Raw genomic sequence first — 22,107 nt, 5'->3', positions numbered from 1 at the left:
CATATCTAAGTTGTCACGTGGTATTTAATTCCTATTTGCCAGACTTTATTTCCGTTTATAGTCTATTATTGATTCGAATCAAAAAAAATAGTCTATTATTGATGATATCTAAACCAGACAAACTAGAGGTCAGAGATGATGATTTCCAAAAATAATTATATCATCTTGCGACTTTATTGTGAGGGTCTGAGGGAGCCACTTTAGTTGAAGATAGTGCAAAGAAATTACGAAACAACGAAAAAGTCAATTTTATTTTTTCCTTTATAAGAGGGAGAGGTGATAGTTTAGTGGAGTACCACCTCGAATTTTAGAGCATTGTTGAGAGTTTGAATCCTCATCCCAATAATATGTTGCACATTTAATTCTAGACTGTTTAGCCTTGTATTTAGCCTCTGAGTTGGTGTGCCTTACAGGCTAGTAGCCTAACAGGAATTTATCTTCGAATCAATTATCTTTCCTCTCTCTCTCTATATATATATATATATATATATATAATTATTTCCTTATAAAGCAAGGTGTATACAATTTCAAAAAAAACAAAAAAAGCAAGGTGTATACATTTAGTTTCACTAGCTAGAAATTTCCATGTCCATAGTTCTATCTTAGCTAAAAAAGATTAGATATATATATATATGCCCACCTAGTGAAGCTAGGGTCGTGATTCGATATATTATTTGGTAGTAGCTTATAGCTAGACATGGAGTTTAGGCAGTTCTTATGGTTTACACTCATATTTGCTTTCCCCTTACTTTTGCTATTATTGTCGTTATATAAACCAAAGAAAAAGCTTCCTCCAAGCCCAAGGAAGTTACCATTATTAGGGAACCTTCACCAACTATTTGGTGATTTACCTCATTCATCTCTTCAAAAGCTTTCCAACGAACATGGTCCTCTTATGTTCTTGCAATTAGGTTCGATCCCAACTCTTGTAATTTCCTCCGCAAATGTAGCTAGAGATATCTTCAAACCACATGATCTAATCTTTTCGAGTAGGCCACAATTATACGCCGCGAAGAGGCTAAGTTATGAGTGTAACAATATTTCATTCGCGCCCTATGGTGAACATTGGAGAGAAGTTAGAAAGATTGCCATCCTAGAGCTACTTAGTGCTAATCGAGTAAAATCGTTTAGTTCGGTGAGATTTGAGGAGGTCAACCTTGTTCTTGATACTATTAGTACTCGAAGTTTTTCAGGTACGCCGGTTAATGTTAGTGAGTTGATGCTTTCTCTTGCTAATAATGTCGTGTGTCGCATTGCACTTGGTAAGAAATTTGATGGTACTAGTGAAGTGCATCATATTTTGGAAGAAACGCAAACTTTGTTGGGAGAGATAAATGTTGCGGATTTTTTTCCTTGGTTTGGTTGGCTTCTTAATAAAGTTAATGGAGTGGATACTAGACTAGAGAAGAATTTTAAGGAATTGAATGAATTCTATGATGAGATTATTAAAGAACATCTTGAGAGTACAAGAAGTGGTAAACGTGATCATGAAGATTTGGTTGATGTGCTGCTTCAACTTCAGAAGGATTCAAATCAATCAATTGCCTTGAATAATGAAAAAGTGAAGGGTATTCTCACGGTAAGTATTGAGTGGTTTTATTTTATCTTAGTGCAATTCAAGATCAATTTCTTATAATTAGGTTATGTTCAATTAACCTTATTTTTGCTTATTTCAGATCAGATCATATAAGTTCAAATCAGATCATATAAGTTCAGATCAGATCATGCTTATATTTAAAAACTCATTATTACTATTAAACCTATTATTTACTAGTACATTTGTTCAAAAGGATTATTATTGTTGCTGTTGTACTTATTAATTATTAATATTGATAATTATTATTAATCTCGTTGTTATCATTATAAATGTCATTGTTATCATTATTTTAAATTATTTTGTTGTTATTAAATAATAGAAAATTAAAAGCCACGTGTTAAGAACATAAGATTGGCGCAAAAAAAAAATATGTAAAATATGATAGCTCAAATTCATGACAACGAAACTACTAAATTCGGATTACATTTGAAAATAAGCTAAGTGCGAAACACAAATTATAAATTTAGTTACGGTATACCTCTTCCTACAGAATTCCAAATCTCTATAGCTATTTGAAGTTGCACGCTATCCATTTCTTTCTTGTGCAAGTCATAGCTGTGTGTATATCTTATTTTATTTTATATGAAAAAAAGAGTTGAGTCTGCCGACTTCTCAAGTGTGAAATATTTTTTTTAAAGGAAAGTGTGAAACATTTTATAAGTGCTCTTATAAATTAATGAATTGGGTTATATAATTATTTTTAGTAATAATTATTATTATTATGATTATAATTATTGTTGTTATTAAAATAATGATAATGATAAAAATAATTATTATTAAAAAAAGTTGTGTAAAAGTTGTTACAGAAATAAAATAATAATAATAGTAATACTATAAACATTTTTTTTAGGGGAAAGTGTAAAGTATTTTATAAGTGCTCTTATAAATTAATGACTTGGGTTGTATAATTATTTTTAGTAATAATTATTATTATTATGATTATAATAATTGTCGTTGTTATTAAAATAATGATAATGATAATAATAATTATTATTAATAAAAGTTGTGGAAAAGTTGTTATAGAAATAAAATGATAATAATAGTAATACTATAAACATTTTTTTTAAGAGAAAGTGTGAAACATTTTATAAGTGCTCTTATAAATTAATGACTTGGGTTATATAATTATTTTTAGTAGTAATAATAATAATAATAATAATAATAATAATTATTGTTGTTGTTATTATAATAATGATAATAATAATAATAATTATTATTAATAATAAAAGTTGTGTAAAAGTTGTTATAGAAATAAAAGGAAAAAGTGATAAGAACAGTCCTAACTATGGGCGTTCCGCCATTTTTAGTCCCAACTAAGGATTATTTCTGAGCGGTCCCAATTATGTATCATTTTTACCAAATTTGGTCCAGCGAGTTAATGACTTGCTGCAACAGGTAAAAGGAATTTTGAATTTTTTCCTTGGATAATGCAAAAGTGGGTTTTAATTCCCAAAATATGTCCAAAAAAATTAAAATTCCCTGCGTATCGTCCACGTAGGACGGCACGCGAGATTTTTTTTTTTTAGTAAAACCGCTACTTGCAGTAGCGGTTTACAAGTGCCGAGAATTTTTTTTTTCCAACTTAGGTAAAACCGCTACTCGGAGTAGCGGTTTATTATGAAAACTGATATCTGCTTACCATATTTTGCGCAGGTTTACGCTACTCAGAGTAGCGGTTTATTTTAAAATTAAACCGCTACTTTGAGTAGCGGTTTCCGTGGGTTAAAACAAAAAAAAAAACAATTTTCTCGCAAGCCGTCCTACGTGGACGGTACGCAGGGAATTTTAATTTTTTTGGGCATATTTTGGGAATTAAAATCCACTTTTACATTATTCAAGGAAAAAATTCAAGGAATTTTCTTTCCCCTCAAAAAAAAAAAACGAATTTCCTTTTATTTATTTTTCCACAACTATCATTTTCTCTCTCCACTAGTGGGTACCCACCCCTCTCATCCCCACCTTCAAAACTCCCAGCCACCCACCAACATCCCCCCACCTCCCTCTGCGGTCTTCACCAGCCGGCAGCCACCCACTAACATACTTCTTGTTTTTCATCTCACACTACATAGAGGGGGATATCTCGTAATTCATTTTCTTCAAGTCATCTCAAGATAGCTTTGTTTTTATTAACACCTGCATAAAAAGACATAAATGATTGACACTGGTAATTGAATCATTTTAATCCATAAGCCAAATATTAGACTATAAGTTGATAGCTTTTGAACCGGCCAAAACCTCAACCATTTGCAAGGTGAAGTTCAGGCCACAAGAATATGTTTTTGGATAAGGCTTTGAAATTAGATTTGTTTGCTTGGCGTAGAATTCCTTGGATGGGGTTTTTCTTACTTTATGCCATTTTCAAACCATATGGCTTATTAGGATAAGGATCGTATCACTTGCTTGGATTAACAATATCAAATGATAGCAATCGTTTGCCGACCGCCACCCCCTTTCCTCTAACTAACCCCTCCCCTTCTCTCATGTTGTCACGCCCCTTTCCCTTTTTCTCTCATTTTTTTTTTTAAAACTCTTTTTTTTTTTCTCTTCTCTCATTTTGTCCTATTTTTTTTGTCTCATTTACTCTCTCCTCTTATTTCCCCTATTTTTTTTCCTTATTTTCTCTCTCCTCTTATTTCCTCTAGAATTTTACCATTAATCCCTCTTCCCTTCTCTCAAGCACGCCCCCCCCCCCTCTCATTTTTTTTTGTAAACTCTTTCTTTTTTCCTTTTTTTTTCTCTTTAATGTCTCTCATTTTTCCTATTTTTTTCCTCATTTTCTCTCTCCTCTTATTTCCCCTATTTTTTTCCCTATTTTCTCTCTCCTCTTATTTCCCCTATTTTTTTTTTCCTATTTTATGATACGATGAACCCATTACTTCATAATAAGTAACTATTATTATTTGTACCCTTGTTTTATCATACGAGTAACTCATTTATTCTACAAGTAACCCTCATATATATTTTCAAATGACCCATTATATTATAAAAGTAACCTCATTAGTTAATAAAAGTAACCTTAATTAAATGTATGAGTAACCTTATTTATTTGTTCGAGTGACATCATATCTCTATTATATAAGGGAAGGGGTGAGCAATGGTATCCTCTTTTGAAATGCCTATTTTGCCCCCCTTTCCTTTCTAAATTACAACTTCACTTACAAACTACAACCTATGAAAAAATTGACTTGAAATCAAAGTGTCCACTTTCTTTACAATTTATGAAGTATTGTAATTAATTCAAAAATCAACTAAAAAATTATAATATTAGAAATCATAAATAAATTCAATAAAATTTCTATTTTGTTCATAGAATTTAACTTTGAAAAGTAAAAAAAATAAAATAAAAAAGAATGGTGAGAGACTTAAGTGACAAAAACTAAACCAATCAAATTTTGCAACTAAAAACAATTATACTTCGTATGTCTAATATTCAATTTTTGACTTTTATGCCGAAGAAAATCGAGTTTCTGTTTTTAAAAAATTCAAGCACGCATCGCGTGCAAAAAATTCTAGTGTTCACAAAAGTAAACCCAATTATTATATAACAACTTGAAAATATTTTATAAAAAGTAACAATAATAAATGTACAAGTAGCTCATTAATTAGTTCATAAAAAGTATCCCCATTATATATATAAAGTAATTTTATTTATTCATAAAAAGTAAAATGTGTTGCTTTTCAATGCTAAAGTGTTACTTTTAGTGAATTAGAGATTACTTTATCGAATACTAAAGGGTTATTTTACTGCCACTAGGGATTACTTTTTATAATGCTAAGGGGTTACTTTTACTGTAAGTATAGGTTACTTTTTATACCTATAAGGGTTACTTTACTATAAATAGGGGTTACTTTTACTGAAAGTATAAGTTACTTTTTGCAACTGTAAGGGGATTACTTTTACTATAACTAGGGGTTACTTTTACTATAATTAGGGGTTACTTTTTGTAATGTTAAGGAGTTACTCCTCTAAAAGTAGGTGCTACTTTAGTAATTATAAGGGGTTACTTTTATTAAAATTAGGGGTTACTTTTTAGTTATAAGGGGTTACTTCTATAGTAAATAGAGGTTACTTTTTGTAATTATAAGCGGTTACTTTTACTGTATGCAGGGGTTAGTTCAGTTTTTTGGAAGGGGCTTACTAAAAATATGGGTTACGTTTTGTAATTATAAGGGGTTAATTCTACGATAAATATGGGTTACTTTTACTGAAACTAGGGGTTACTTTTACATTTATTATAGGTTACTTTATTCTTATGCAAGGGGTTACTTTTTGTAACAGGAGTTACTTTTATTAAAATTAAGAGTTACTTTTTCAAATACAAAGGTTACCTTTTTGTAATGTTGAGGGGATACTTTTTACTGCAAGTATGGGTTAGTTTTTGTAAATATAGGGGGTTACTTTTATTGAAACTAAGGATTACTTTTGTTAATTATAAGGGATTACCTTTTGTAATTATAAAAGGTTACTTTACTAAACAAAGAGTTAGTTTTTGTAATTATAAAAGATTACTTTTGTAATTATAAGGGGTTACTTTTACTGAAATTATGGATTACTTTTTTTGTCTGCAAAATACATCCATCCTTGTTGCAACTTTCTCCAATCGACCTTCCAAACCTTGACTCGATCAATCCAACTAAGCCAAGGTATGTAGTCTCCCACACTAAAATTCCCAAGCAACTTCATGGCTTCCTCCAAAAGCTTCTCAAAATTAACTCCTCCATGATCACCACTATATTTTCTTCCGAAGGATGCCCTACATATCACGTCATTTGTAAATGTCATAGCAATCTCCCTTAAATTCACCACTGATGAACAAGATCTCTTAATCTTTTCAACCATTAAACCCACCACAAATTTCAATACTAGACACCAGACCACCACGCCCTCCCCATCACCACCACAACACCATTTTCTCTCTCTCCCCCACTTTATAAATAAATAAAAACTTAAATTAGCATTTTCCGTATCAATTATTTCACAGCAATGCATTTTTAATAAAATTTAGGAAAATTAGATTTTAATAATCCAACCTTTAAGCGGTCTTCTTAAAACAGTCCCACTTATGAGTTATTTTTGAACGATCCAATCTTTTGGTGCTATCTTCTCATAATGGTCCTTGACCTGTTGGAACCTGTATAACAGGTCAATTATAACACATGTCACACTCTCGTTGGTCATTCCATTTTCTCCCACTATACCTCTTCTCCTCCACAACCACCACCACCTAGTCACCATTACTCCCACCCCTTACCCCTACCTCCTGCGACCCCACCCCATCCCACCCCCTTACATCCACCCCATCCCAAGCCGATGCAGCCCCACCCCACCCAAAGCCACTGCATCCCCACCCCACCCAAAGCCGCTGCATCCCCACCCACCCCACCACCCTAAGTCATTGCAGCCCCACTGCCACCCGCACCCTAGTTCGCAGCAACCCACCCCCACCCCAGCCCGCTGCAAATCCTAAATCCACCCCCACCCAGCCCCCACCTAGTTCCCACCCTAACCCAGCCTGCTGCAAACCCTGAATCCACCCCCACCCCAGCCCCCCACCCGATTCCCACCCCACATATAACCCCTGTAATCCCCACCTTTCGCTGGTAGCCTACCCCGCCACCCTCCCCCCTTTCCCTTTACCCTGTACCCCCGACATCCCTCCCCTTTTCTCTCCCTACATCTCTTTTAAACCCTCTCCTCTCCCTGAGCTTTCCCGACACCACCACTATTGATGACGATCGTACACACAATTCGAGGAGAGAGAGAAGCGACGACAAAGAGAGAGAAGCGACGACAAAGAGAGAGATGGGGTAGGGGCCTGGTGGCTGGGCCGGAGCCTAGTGGCTAGTGCGGGGTCGAGTGGAAGGATGCAGGTGATTGAACGACCGACGAAGATGGACGAATCTCGAGAAGGAGAGAGACTGGAGAAACAGAAAAGCGGCGACGAAGAGGGAAAGGGTCGATAGCGCGGCGGCCGGTGGAAGAGATCTGAGGGGTCATACTGAACCAAGGAGGTGAAGTGGGAAGAGAGAGAAATGAGTAGGAGGAGGGGGTAAAAATTACCTGATGTTCAGGTCACAAGTCACCTAGGACCATTTTGAGAAGATACCATCAAAAGGTTGGGTTATTCAAAAATAACTTATAAGTGGGACTGTTTTAAGAAGATCGGTTAAAGGTTGGATTATTAAATTCCAATTTTCCTAAAATTTATCTATATTAAATCTCTCTCTTCCACCAGCGCCCATGAGTTTGTGCGAATCGAGGATCATAACCTTGTCTTCGTTGGATTTGTGCACCAAAATGTTGTTCACTGCCGATGTATCCGCTGCAATTACGGCGAATCCGTCGCCAACTAAGTCGAAAACGCACTCCATTTTTGGTTTTTGTTGATGTTTGAAATAATACACAATTTCATCGTCGAATTCCGCACCATTTCATCGTCGAATCCGCCATTACTGTTTTACTGGAAGCTTTCTCTTTCTATCTCTATCTCTTTAATGGCAGATTCAGTGATGTGTACAACTTTTCGAGTTGATCTTCTTCGAAGGTTTTCGGGAGGAAACTGTGAAAATGAGAATTTATGTTGTTTTGTTAATTTTTTGTTTTTTTTGGAAGAGTGAAGAAGGAAGATGGGAAAAACCAGTCCGTTTAGTTTGTGGGAAAAAACACCTGCCTTTGTTTGACTGTGACGCGCCAGCCACACGGTTTCCTTTCCGTGTGGCGTGTTGCACAAAAAACGGACTGTAAGATCTATAATGTAATGCATAATAATGAATTACAAAGTAATAAAATAGTAATAATATATTTTATAAAAGATAAGATCTTGTAGATCAGATCAGATCAGAAAAAATAAATTCAGATTAGATAAGTGTAGATATGAAAATTTCAGATAAACTAAACATAACCTTACTTTTTATATTCTATGGAGTAATAAATAAAGAATCTGAAAAATCAATATCTTAATACACATGACAAATTTATGAAGCACAAAAACCTCTTATACATGAAATTTTCCTATTTTCCAAATGTTTCATTTCAGAAGCTCTAGCCATTTTCGTGCTAATGAAGAGTGGAAATAAAGTATTTCCTTTCCACTCTCTCTCTATCCTTCATTTATTTTTTTTAAATAGTAAAATTAATTCATTAATAAAAAGTCATACGACATCTACATAAGCAATCGAATCAACCAAATACATAAGTTGAATCAAACAAAAAATTCCTTCATAAAAACTACGATCGTCAAACAAATCTTGCAATGTGGAACATCTCCCGCTTATATCGCTGGAAAATACAGCCTTGTTGGAGAGAATCTAACGATCCCTTGTAGTCGTGAGGATGATTTCCGTCGGATTCATCTGACCGTATTCGAAAAATTGATAACCTTTGTGATCCCGCATAATTCTTCACCAACAAAATAATTTCACGGCAATCCATTAGATCTAGTATCCCGGATTGTAACCTGTAGAAATTCCCCCTCTAAAAGAGGAGAAAAACCCTGTCTTTCGAAGGAGGTCGAAAAACCCTGTCTTTCGAAGGAGGTCGAAAAACTTTGTCTTTCGAAGGAGATCGAAAAACCTTTTCTTACGAAGGAGATCGAAAACCCTTTCTTTCGAGGGAAAAATCGTTATTGGAAACCTAAAAACAAATAAAAAAAACAAAGGTGGGGGCTTTCCAATGGTAAAAACCGATGGAAGCCCCTTTAAAAATCAACAATGGAGGCTAGGGTTTTTGAAAGTAGAGAGGAGAGAGGGGAGAGAGAAAAGTATGTTTAGTGATAAATAGTTCTCTCTCTATCCTTCATAGTTCATACTATTCCCTTCATCTCATATTATAGTGATTCTTTCCTTTTAAATTGTCCCAAAATGTAATTTTTGTTTCCTTTTCTAATTTTACACCTTTTCATGATTTTCCTAGAAAAATTTTGCCACCATTATTTATTGCTTATGCATTTAATGTTTTTTCAACACTTATTGTCACTCTCTTTCCTAAAATCAGTTTTTTCCTCATAAAATTTATTTCTAATACATAAACACTTTTTACTTTCCTCTTAGATTCTATTAACCTTAATACCCATGCAAATATAGTATTTTTTTTTTGATCCATATGAGCCACGAAGGAGGTACAAATTACAAAGAAGGGGAGGGGGGATTCGAACCTGTGACCTATCGTTCACAGCACCTCAATCTTAACCACTAGGCCAAGACATCCTTGGTAATGTAAATATAGTATCAAGCACTATAATATGAAACAGAGGGAGTATTTGGTAAATTTTTGCCGCTATAAATTTAATGCTTGGATGGAAATTCAAGCCATCTATCACCTCTTCCCTATAACCTATAATAGGAAAAGTTGGACTAATACTTTAGCATGTGTAAAAACTGCCAAAGGAGCAGTGCGATGTGCTAGGTAAGATGTGTGTATTGTTGGTGTGTCCAGCAACCGTTAGTGTTGTACCAACATTGTGAGTACTAGCGTTTGTAGTACGTGAGGGTTAGGAAAATAAAATACTATGAGTGATAATATTCAAGTAGTTATTGAATTTATGAGTACGTGAATCTACAGTTATACGTTACAGTGGTGATTTTTTATTTTTTTTTGAAAGGATGCATATTATATAAATTACGTTATAATAGTCGAGTTAAAAGTTAAAACTACCCCCATTAGTGCTGGTGGCAGTAAAACTTCCAGGTATATATTCCTGGATGTTAGAAGTTATAGCTTCTATGTATAGAGTTTCATACAATCCGGGGGTGGGGTATTTCCTGTAGGAGGTCCCTGCAATCAGTCATTAATGTTGTTAGCCTTCCTTTAATTTGTGGTGGATCTATCTTTGATACCTGTGATTGCTACGCTACAGTCAGTAGCCTTCCATATTATTGCCCCAAAATATCCTCGAGAGACTTGAGGTTTTCCGTTTTGAAAACGTTTTCATTTCGAGATTCCAACCGTTTCAGTGCTATCTACATTCTGCCACCATGTTCTATCTTACTATATGAGCATATGCTTAGGATTATAATAGATGCATTTGTTAGAATAATTTACGAAATGAACAAGAGTCACAAGATGAACAATAATGAACAATCTTCTAGGCGTGGATCACTTTCCCAAAAGTAATATTCCGACCCTATTCGTAAAGCACGGGTATCACGGAATTCACCTTCGAGATACAAAGAAGAAAAACAATAGTGGTCACGCTTACTATGAACACTATCAAATTGAAAATGAATTTGTGAGTATTTGTGAAGATGAAGAACTTGTGAAATTTCCTTTCAAGTTTGTATGTAATAGAGAGAATTATTTTTCTCATCATCCTTCATCATATGACTTGTCTCATATATATACAAGTGCCCCATTATTTCTTAGAAACCGAAACAATGTATTGACAAACCGTCAATCCGCAAAGCCACGCCAAAAACGCAAGAAAACAGAAGATCTTCGCGAGCCGCGATCAGTGTCGCGAGTCGCGACGAAGCCCAGTCGCGAGGTGCGACCACCCTCGCGAGTCGCGACGAAGCACAACTGCCAGCCTCCTTCTTTGCGCGTTTCTTGCTTGAGCGATTCATGTGCGAGAGCTGCGTAGTGTTGTGCGTGGTTTGCATAGCATGTGCGTGGCTTGCATAGCATTGTATTCATGTATTAAGTTGAGCAACAACACCATGACCAAGTAGCTCAAATAACACATCATGAAATATACTAAACTATATACTCTAAATCTCCAACAATCCTCCCCCATTTAGAGTATACATAATTAGTTATGCATAAACATCATCATCACAAAACAATCTATGCATAAATGAAAGTGTACAAAGACTTGAACTTCCACTTAGTATAATACACATTCCAAGCATTCGTATCCAAATGGTGTCGATAAACGATTGAACCATTAGCAACACATAATGAAAACTTGAAGATATTATACACACAAGATTAACTACTCATTTTCAATATATACTTGACACTAACTCGCCATGTGTCCATATCAATTCATAAGTGCATCAAAGCTATGCCTCACTAGCTCCTTGAAGCGGCCAAACTTCGCACTTACATAGGTAGATCTCTTAGAAAACATGCTCCTGTGATAAAGCACAATGTCAAGAGACCTATTAAGATTAAACAACCTCTTAAACATCACAGATTTAAAGAACTTTACCTGGGATGATTATATAAGTTCTTTCAATCATCAAATAAGGAAATTAATCTTATTGAACTTAAGACCCAACGTCTTATTGGGCGTTAAGTTAAGATTTCCTCACTTGTGATTTCCAAAAGGCACCAATCCTAAACCGATTGCCATCCTCTTTACCGTATCTCTAGCTAGCGCCTTTGTGAAACAATCTGCTAGATTATACGTAGTTCTTACATAGTCAACAGTAATGGCACTATCTTTGATAAGTCCTTGGACATAGCTATGTCTCACACCAATGTGTCTTGACTTGCCATTATACACTTGACTATAAGCTCTTGCCAACGCTGCATCACTATCACAATGTATAGCAATAGGTGATATTGGCTTTTGCAACAAAGGTATCTCAAACATGAGATTCCTTAACCACTCGGCTTCTTTGCTTGCCGATGACAGAGCATAAACTCAGAAGTCATTGAAGAATCTGCAATGCAAGTTTGTTTCTTGGATGCCCAAGATATTGCACCTCCCCCAAGGAGGAATACCCATCCACTTGTGGAGGAATGATCTTCTCTATTAGAGATCCAACTCGCATCCGAATACCCTTCTAAAACTGAAGGATATCCACTGTAGGACAAACCATAATCCATGGTTTTCCTCAAATACTTTAACACTCGACGAATAGCTTGCCAATGTTCCATACTAGGATTACTAGTATATCTACTTAATTTCCCTACCGCAAATGCGATATCCGGCCTAGTACTCGTCATAGCATACATCAAACATCCTATAACCCTCGCATACTCAAGTTGAGACACGGCATTACCATCATTGGAACAATTTTTCACTTGGGTCCATAGGAGTTGAAACAAGAGAGCAATCACTAACATTAAATTTCTTGAGCACTTTCTCAATGTAATGAGATTGTGACAAGATCAATTTTCCATTGTCTCTCTTAATTCTTATACCTAAGATGACATCAGCCTCTCCCAAATCTTTCATGGAGAATTGTGAAGATAGAAAGGATTTTGTCCATTCAACTTGTGACAAATCCGTTCCAAAAATCAACATGTCATCTACATATAACAAATCATGACACCATTACCGTTGTCATCAAATTTGCTATATACCACACTTGTCTGAATTATTCAACTTGAATCCATTAGACAACACAACCTCATCAAACTTTTGATGCCATTGCTTTGGTGCTTGTTTTAGCCCATACAAAGATCTAATTAACTTGCACACTTTGTGCTCTTGACCTTTCACAACAAACCCTTCCGGTTGTCGCATGTAAACCTCTTCTTCTAGTTCTCCATTCAAGAAGCGTCTTAACATCCATTTGATGGATCACAAGCTTATGAATAGCCGCAAGAGCTATTAATAACCTTATAGTGGAGATTCTAGCAACTGGTGCATATGTATCAAAATAATCAATGCCCGGTTTTTGTGAAAAACCTTGAGCTACAAGACGGGCTTTGAACTTATCAATAGTCCCATCTACTTTCATTTTCTTTTTGAAAATCCATTTACACCCAATTGGTTTACACTTAGGAGGTAAATCAGCTAGAACCCAAGTGTTATTTCCCATGATGGAATCCATCTCATCATCAATTGCCTCTTTCCAAAAAGCGGCATCTTGAGACCTCATAGCCTCATTAAACGTTAAAGGATCTTCTTCCACATTAAATATATATGGAAACTTAGTCACTATGGAACTCCTTGATCCTTCAACCAAGTATACATGAAAATCTGGGCCAAAAGATTTCTCTTTTCTCGCCCTTTTGCTTCTCCTAGGTTGTGATGATGTTGATGCAACATTCTCATCAAGAGCTTGTTCATCAACTTCTTGATCAATGTTAGTTTGATCAAGTTCAACTCCTTGATCCATGTTTGATTGATCAACTTCATGAACATTGGTATTAGGAGTAATGTCCTTTGGTCTAGGAATTGATGAATATCTATTTTCATCAAATATTGCATCTCTTGACTCCACAATAGTGTGAATTGACCAAAAGTCATTTTGTTCTATAACATAGAACCTATAGGCTTTGCTATGAAGAGCATACCCTATAAAGATGCACTCAACTCCCCTTTCACCCAACTTTTTACGTTTGGGTTCCGGCACTTTACAATGGCCCGACATCCCCAAACTTTGAGATAACTCAAGTTTGGTTTTCTTTTATACCAAAGTTCATATGGGGTAACCTCGTTCTTTTTCATTGGAACTCGGTTTAAAATATGACAAGCTGTTAACATAGCTTCACCCCAAAAACCATCACTTAAACCTGAATAGGATAACATCGAATTTACCATTTCTTGCAAAGTTCGATTCTTTCTTTCGGCTATACCATTTTGTTGTGGTGATAAGCCGCTGTGTTTCATGTATAATGCCAGTTGATTGAAAATAACTTGGGTCATAGAATTCACCACCCCTATCGGTTCTAAATCTTTTAAGTTTGTCACTTAGTTGCAATTCAACTTCTTTTTATAGATCTTAAACTTATCAAGGGCTTCATCCTTAGTAAACAACAAGTATACATAACAAAATCGAGAGTAATCATCATAAAAGTTATCATGTATTTCTTGTTCCCTAAGGAAGGAGTGCTATGGAAATCACATAAATCACTATGCACCAAATCAAGCAAAGAAGTATCCTTTTCCACATTGTTTGGAAAGGATTTTCTAGTTATCTTTGTTAACATGCATGTTCTACACTTCTCTATACTTGGATCAAAAGAAGGAATCAAATCATGTTTAGACATTGAACATAACTTCTTAATTAACATGACCAAGTCGATTATGCCATAGAGAAGAATTGTCATTAACAACAAACAAAGTATCTTTCAAAGCATTTGAAATACTAAGTTTAAACATACTATTACAAAGATAACCAAGTCCTACAAATGTTCCACCCTTAGATAATATGAATTTATCAGCTTCAAACACCATTTTAAATCCTAATCGATTCAAGGTAGCACCGGAGACTAAATTTTTCCTAAGTTCCGGAGCATACAATACATCTCTTAAAATAAGAGGCTTTCCGGAACTAAACACTAATTCTACTTGTCCTATACCTAGAACTTTAGCCGTAGAATCATTGCCCATGTAAAGAACTTCTCCATTTCAACCTCTTTGAAAGTCTTAAATAGAGATCGCTCCTTGCATACATGTCTTGATGCTCCCGAATCGATCCACCATGAACAATCATCCTGTACACAAAAGATTTCAGAAATCATACACACAAAATTCAGATTTGAATTAAGTGAAACTTGTGTACTCATACCTTGCTTGGCATGGGTTTGGCTTGACTCGCCATTCCCACCATTCTTTTTGTTCATCTTCTTTTTCCAAATGGTGCAATCCTTCTTAAAATGACCGGGCTTGCCACATTCCCAACAACCTCGTTGAGCACCTCCACCAAACTTAGGCTTCTTCCAATTGTTGCCTTTGGTGAAATTGTTAGCCCTCTTCTTAGGATTAGAAGACTCCTTTGACTTACCATCCTCCACCATGTTAACGGTAGAAGGATTAGGATTAACATCCTTTTGTCCATCTTGGACCCGAATGCCCTCTTCAATCCGAAGATGAGCACCCAATTGTTCAACATTCATATCATCTTTCTTATGCTTAAGAGAATTTCTAACATCTTTCCAACCGGGTGGTAATTTGTCAATTATTGAGGAAACAACAAAGGTCTCATCCATATCAATGTTGTGTTGCTTAAAACTTCCTAAAATTCTTTGAATTTCATGGAATTGCTCCATTACCGGCCTAGTGTCTACCATTTTAAAGGCATTGAAATTACTAACAAGAAACTTCTTACTAGAAGCATCTTCGGCCATGTATTTACTTTCTAGTTCATTCCAAAGACTTTTAGCGGATTCAACAAATTGATAAATATCAAACAAAGCATCGGACATACCGTTAAGAATGTGGCCACGACATATATAGTCATCATTCTCCATTTTTTCTCCTTCGAATTTCTTCCACAGTTTCATCATCTACTTCCTCGGGTTTGGGAGTGCTCAAACATATGCCACATTTAACGAAGTAAGAAGAAAATGCATCTTCTTTTGCCATCTTCTAAATCCAACACCTTCGAACTTGTCAAGTTTGTGAAAATTTGCAGACATTTCACGAATTGTAGTCATCTTGAAGAAATATATTACTTTTGGATTGTTAGAATAATTTACGAAATGAACAAGAGTCACAAGATGAACAATAATGAACAATCTTCTAGGCGTGGATCACTTTCCCAAAAGTAATATTCCGACCCTATTCGTAAAGCACGGGTATCACGGAATTCACCTTCGAGATACAAAGAAGAAAACAATAGTGGTCACGCTTACTATGAACACTATCAAATTGAAAATGAATTTGTGAGTATTTGTGAAGATGAAGAACTTGTAATTTCTTTCAAGTTTGTATGTAATAGAGAGAATTATTTTTCTCATTCATCTTCATCATATGACTTGTCTATATATATACAAGTGCCCATATTTCTTAGAAACCGAAACAATGTATTGACAAACCGTCAATCGCAAAGCCACGCAAAAACGCAAGAAAACAGAAGATCTTCGCGAGCCGCGATCAGTGTCGCGAGTCGCGACGAAGCCCAGTCGCGAGGTGCGACCACCCTCGCGAGTCGCGACGAAGCACAACTGCCAGCCTCCTTCTTTGCGCGTTTCTTGCTTGAGCGATTCATGTGCGAGAGCTGCGTAGTGTTGTGCGTGGTTTGCATAGCATGTGCGTGGCTTGCATAGCATTGTATTCATGTATTAAGTTGAGCAACAACACCATGACCAAGTAGCTCAAATAACACATCATGAAATATACTAAACTATATACTCTAAATCTCCAACAGCATTGCTTTTAGACTTTTGCAAGTCGTGTTTGATGTGTCTACATCCTCTCATTTGTTTTTCTTATGATTATAAACATGCAGGATCGCTATTAAATGTTTAGAATTCATCTTTGATCTTTCTAAATCCTCATTGTTTTTCGTATGATTATAAACATGCAGGATATGTTCATAGCCGGATCAGATACATCTGCAGCAACACTTGTATGGATAATGACTGAGTTAATGAGAAATCCATCAACCATGAGAAAAGCCCAAGAGGAGGTGAGACAAGTTGTCAAGGGGAAACAAAGAGTCGAAGAGAGTGATCTATCTAAACTTCAATACTTAAAATTGGTTCTAAAAGAGGCGTTAAGGTTACACCCTCCTGTTCCACTACTAGTCCCTAGGGAAACTATAGCACCATGCACTATTATAGGAGGCTATGAAATTCCAGCAAAAACAAGGGTCTTTGTTAACGCAAAAGCCATTGCAATGGACCCAAATATTTGGCACACAATTGACCCGAATGTGTTCGAGCCAGAGAGGTTCTTGGGTAGCTCGATCGACTATAAAGGGCACGATTTCGAGTTAATACCATTTGGTGTTGGTAGAAGGGGATGCCCTGGGATTCATTTCGCGGTTTTGTTGGTTGAGCTCGCACTTGCTAATCTCTTGTATTGCTTCGATTGGAGTTTGCCTGAGGACATGACAAGGGATGATATAGATATGGTAGAAGCTATTGGAATTACTACGCATAAGAAGAATCCTCTTTGGTTATCAGCTAGTCCTAGGTCCTTGTAACCGCATGCAATATGCAATGTGCTGCTCGCCTCCTCCTTCAATTACGCTAGTCCTAGCTAGCTAGCTCCTAAATTGTAACTTTTTTTTTTATTTACATTGAGAACTTCTAAATTGTAATGTCAATTTGTTCGCGACATAGGACGTAATAAAGTAATTCCTTTATTTTTTTTTTAGTTGCTCAACATTTTTAATTGAGGAATCCCCTTTTGTTCAAGCCTCAATCTGAAGTTGGCTTGGTGCGTTGGAAGGTTAAAGTAGCAGTGTTGCACCAATATATATTTTCGACGATTTGCGAGATAAGACATGGTAAAAGACAATATAGGTGTTTCTACAAAGAAAGACCTAATCAATATATATATATATATATATATATATATATATATATATATATATTATATAATGGGCAAGATCACATGAGAATGCTCTTTACATGAGAAATGAGAATGAATCTCAACCACACGATTGGATTAGAGTTACAACAGTTGTTCATTAGAGTTATACCCACCTAAAAAAATTTAGAGCCAAAAAAAGTTTGAATTTTGAATTTTTGTTTCTAATATACTTTTTTTTTTTAGAGTTACATCACTTTTTCATTAGAGTTACATCACTTATTCATAAGAGTTATAACGCGTAAATATCATTCTCATTTCTCATGTAAGTATGCATTCTCATATCATCATATGAACTCACGTCTATATATTATATATATTATATATATAATATAATATATATATTATATATTATATATATATATATAATCTCAAGATTTCGAGGTCATAGAGTGTGCCACATAAGATTGTCATGTCATCCATTTAATTTTTTTTCACAAAAATAAAATTCTACACAGATTTGAATACTATAACGAGCTTTGGATAAACGAAAATTAGAGTTTCTTGTCGAATGAATAACTTAAATTATTATATTATGTAATTTGTGTATAACTTTTGCTACGTAATTTGGAATATTATAATTTTTGTATCATTAGATAGTGCTCTAAATATGTTTCGAAATAATATCCATATACAATATAATTCTACAACTTATGAATAGAGCGTGCCACATATGATTGTCATATCATTAATTTTTATTTTTATTTACAAAAATAGAGTTCTACATAAATTTAAAATCATATAAAGCGAAATAGAGTTTCGTGTTGAATGAACAACTTAAATTATTATATTATATAATTTGTGTATAACTTTTGCTACGTAATTCGGAATATTATAATTTTTGTACCATTGGATAGTGCTAGAAGTATGCTTCGAAATAAGATCTATATACAATATAGTTCTACAACTTATGAATAGAGAGTAGCACGTAGGATTGTCATGTCATTAATTTTAAATATAATAAAATATAAAGTTCTACACATATTTAAATATATAAAATGAGTTTTGAATAACGAGAAATTTACGTTTAGTTTTGAATAAACAACCTAAATATTATATTATGTAAATTGAATATAATTTTTGCTACCTAATTAATTCAAAACATTATCATAATTATAATTGGAGAGTGCTTAAAATATGCTTCAAAATGAGAACCATCTACAATATAGTTTTACAACTCATGAAAATATATTTAATTAGATAAATGATAAGACATTTTTTAGTCTTTCTTTTTAATAAATATTATAATAATTAAGTTATACGTATAGTGTACAGCATGTGATTATATCATTTTATAATAGATTCAATTTACAAAATTAGCCATATTATATTTCAAAACCTCAACCTTAATTGTTCCACTGAACCAAAACGATTTAGTATTGCAATGACAGGCTAAAGTCGTATCACCTAATCAAAAGTAATCCCAAAGTCCTCTAACAAATACTGGTCAGGAAAGTAGGAAAATATTCTTTTCCTAATTGTAGATCAAATCTAGATTATAGGAAACGAGTGTTGTTGGTGATTATGCTAAAAACTAGACAATAACTATATCAAGAATAATATCAATAATAAAGAGTATAGGGCGTGGGTTCACCAATGAACAATATTCTAGGATGAAACACAACAATCTATATGAACAGGTCGGTTTGTTCTCTCGAATCGAAATCAACCATAGAATGATATTAAAGGCTCTCGCATTTTATTAATACCAACTCTACATATTGAAACTAGCTAGCCTTAATATCAAGTTTATACCTCTCGGCGCATAACCTAATATTGCAATACTATAACAATCAAACCTGGCAAAATCAGATTGAATAGAGATAATACATTCAATAGGAATCAAATACATCATTAAATATCAATACTTCATAAACATCCCTTCATAATTAATCATGGATCCCCTTAACCTTAGAAATAGAGTACTCAATCATAATTGAGGCAAACATACTAATGATGAAATAAGTAAACATGGTGAATTAATAATCAAGAATTAAATAGGAATAATAAGAGAAGAGAAGGAATACCAATTGTAGAACCAATCTTGTAAAATCAAAGCTTCCATTAAAATCTTAACTAGTTTTTTTTGCCCGGGCGATGCCTCGGGTCAGTTACAATAAACAAATATGTTATTATTTTTTATTTCATATTTTATTCTGCTACTTTTCGTAATTTTTGTCCATTAAGAAATTGAAAAAATCACGTCACGACGTGATAATTAAAAAAAAAAAGCTTTGAGTTTGAAAACAATATCTTAAAAAGAATTGTGGTAAGAGAATATGACATCAAATTCTCTTGGAAGTTACGTAATAAGATTGTTAAAGATGTACTCTCTCCGTTTTTTTTAATTGGTACATTTTCCTTAAATGGTTGTTTTTTTTTAATTTCTAAATTTTTCTTATTTGGCCCACCATAAATTGGTACTTTTATATTTGTTTTTCTCTTTTTCGACCCAAAAATACTACTTTTCACGTTTTCTCATTATTTTACATTAAATGGATCAAAAAATACACTCCAATTTGAAAGTGACATGGCATAAATGGTTGTGCATACAACAATGTAGCAATAAAAAAATGAGGGAGTATATACTTGTTAAGTCTTTTTAGTTAACTACAATTATTACAAGACTTTATCTCAAACATTAAACAACAAAGTCATAGTGTATTGATGGTTAAGTGTTTACTTTTCATTTCAAAGGTCACATGTTCGATTCCTTTCACTTACACATTTTTTTTAAAAGTGAGGAGTATACATGAATATAAAGCATTTGCATTAGAAATTTGAGGAGAGTGCCACGTGGCACATAAACATTCTTTCGCACGCCTTTTAATATATATGTATAGATGTAAATTGGGAAAAAGTAATACTAGGGTTCTTAAGTAATTAAAAAGTGCTTAAAAAACTAAAAGCTAAAACTATAATGAGAAAACGTGGTTTTTCAACCCTAAAAGGATAATTATTTATATTAAAACCAAAACTGTCGCAACACACGCTTCAGAAACCTTAAAAGAGCCCCACCCGAGCAACCCAGGCGTTCGTTGGGTATTCTAATTTCTTCATCACTCCGGACCGGGCGATCTTCAGCTCTTCTTTTCCTGTGAACTCGTCTCGCCCGACCAATCCGGATGGATGTCGCCTGGTCGGGCCCACAAGTAAATTTGTTTGCTCTCTTTTCAAACTCAAAATATGGTCAAGTATGCTCGTCCGACCAACTCGGGGGGATTTTTCCCGGTCGGGCAGTCGTCAGGTCTTTGACGTCCAAATTCCAATCTTCAAAGTGTCATAACTTTTGCGTTATTTGTCGGAATTAATAAAATGACCACTCGTTGGAAAGCTCTTGAATTGTAGAATCGAACTCGAGTAAAATTATTATGCTCCCACGTCATCTTTTATAGTGGTATAAATGAGTAGGAAAAGCACCAGAACATGCTAATTCCTACATTAACCAACTTGAAACTACAAACACACTACAAGGAGCACATTAGTACTAAAAATGGCTCCGAAGAGTGCAATTAAGACCAATAATCAATGAGGGACGACGGTAAAAACACTATATAAAATAGATATATCATGCAACAAAATTTATTAGGTAAAATTTATTGTTACAACAAAAACTAAAATCTATAGCGATAAAGTTACATATATATTAGAATGTTGGATGAAGAAAAAATCCGAGTTTGATTTTAAAAAGCAACCTTAGAATATTATAGAGAGCTTCATTTAAGCATGTCATGTTATTATTTTTAACTATTAATTTTAAAAAAAAATAGTGTTCACTATAGATATAAAACATATAAGGTATTTTAGATAAATGACATTACATTCTAATTTTAGATTGAAAAAAAATACCTAAATTATTATACTATACAAATTGAATATAAATTTTGCTACAAATTCTCAATATTATAATTGTTTTTACCATTAAAGAGTGCTCGATATATGCTTCGAAATAAGTTTCATATACAATATAGTTTTACAACTTATGGAAATTTATATATTTGGATGAAAAAACGTATTATTTATTCTTTATTTTAATTACATGTAACAATAACTATAAAAATAGTGTACTATATGAGACAATATCAATTATATCTTTGAAAATCATACTTTTAAAAATTGAGTTATATAAAGATAAAATATATAATTATAATTTTGAACCTCTAGCATACCACGGTGGCATTACATGAATCAAATGAAAGTTTGTCAACGACAGTGCATATGTATTATGCAATTCACTAATTATTTTATTCATAGAATATTTATTGTATACACAATAATTCATGTTTGTGTTTTCGCATAAATATATATGTCGGATCTTATTCTTTTCTCCATGAAGTTGATTCTACTAAACTA

At 34.1% G+C, this 22,107-nt stretch overlaps 1 protein-coding gene across 1 annotated transcript; it reads left to right on the top strand.

The window, feature by feature from the left end:
• Positions 1–540: 540 nt before the first annotated feature.
• On the top strand, positions 541–17,534 carry LOC104908578 (cytochrome P450 71A9). Its single transcript, XM_057396227.1, has 2 exons — positions 541–1,579; positions 16,745–17,534. The coding sequence occupies exons 1-2, from the start codon at positions 698–700 to the stop codon at positions 17,363–17,365; spliced, it is 1,503 nt and encodes a 500-aa protein (XP_057252210.1). The 5' UTR covers positions 541–697; the 3' UTR covers positions 17,366–17,534.
• The last annotated feature ends 4,573 nt before the right edge of the window (positions 17,535–22,107 follow it).

The sequence above is a fragment of the Beta vulgaris genome, chromosome 7, assembly GCF_026745355.1.
Source record: "Beta vulgaris subsp. vulgaris cultivar EL10 chromosome 7, EL10.2, whole genome shotgun sequence".
Classification (NCBI taxonomy): domain Eukaryota; kingdom Viridiplantae; phylum Streptophyta; class Magnoliopsida; order Caryophyllales; family Amaranthaceae; genus Beta; species Beta vulgaris.
This window is presented reverse-complemented; position numbering and strand designations above follow the sequence as displayed.

Coding starts and splice junctions, on each gene's coding strand:
- LOC104908578 (XM_057396227.1), top strand. CDS start 698: ATGGAGTTTAGGCAGTTCTTATGGTTTACACTCATATTTGCTTTCCCC. Junction 1,580..16,744: donor AAGTGAAGGGTATTCTCACG/GTAAGTATTGAG, acceptor ATAAACATGCAG/GATATGTTCATAGCCGGATC.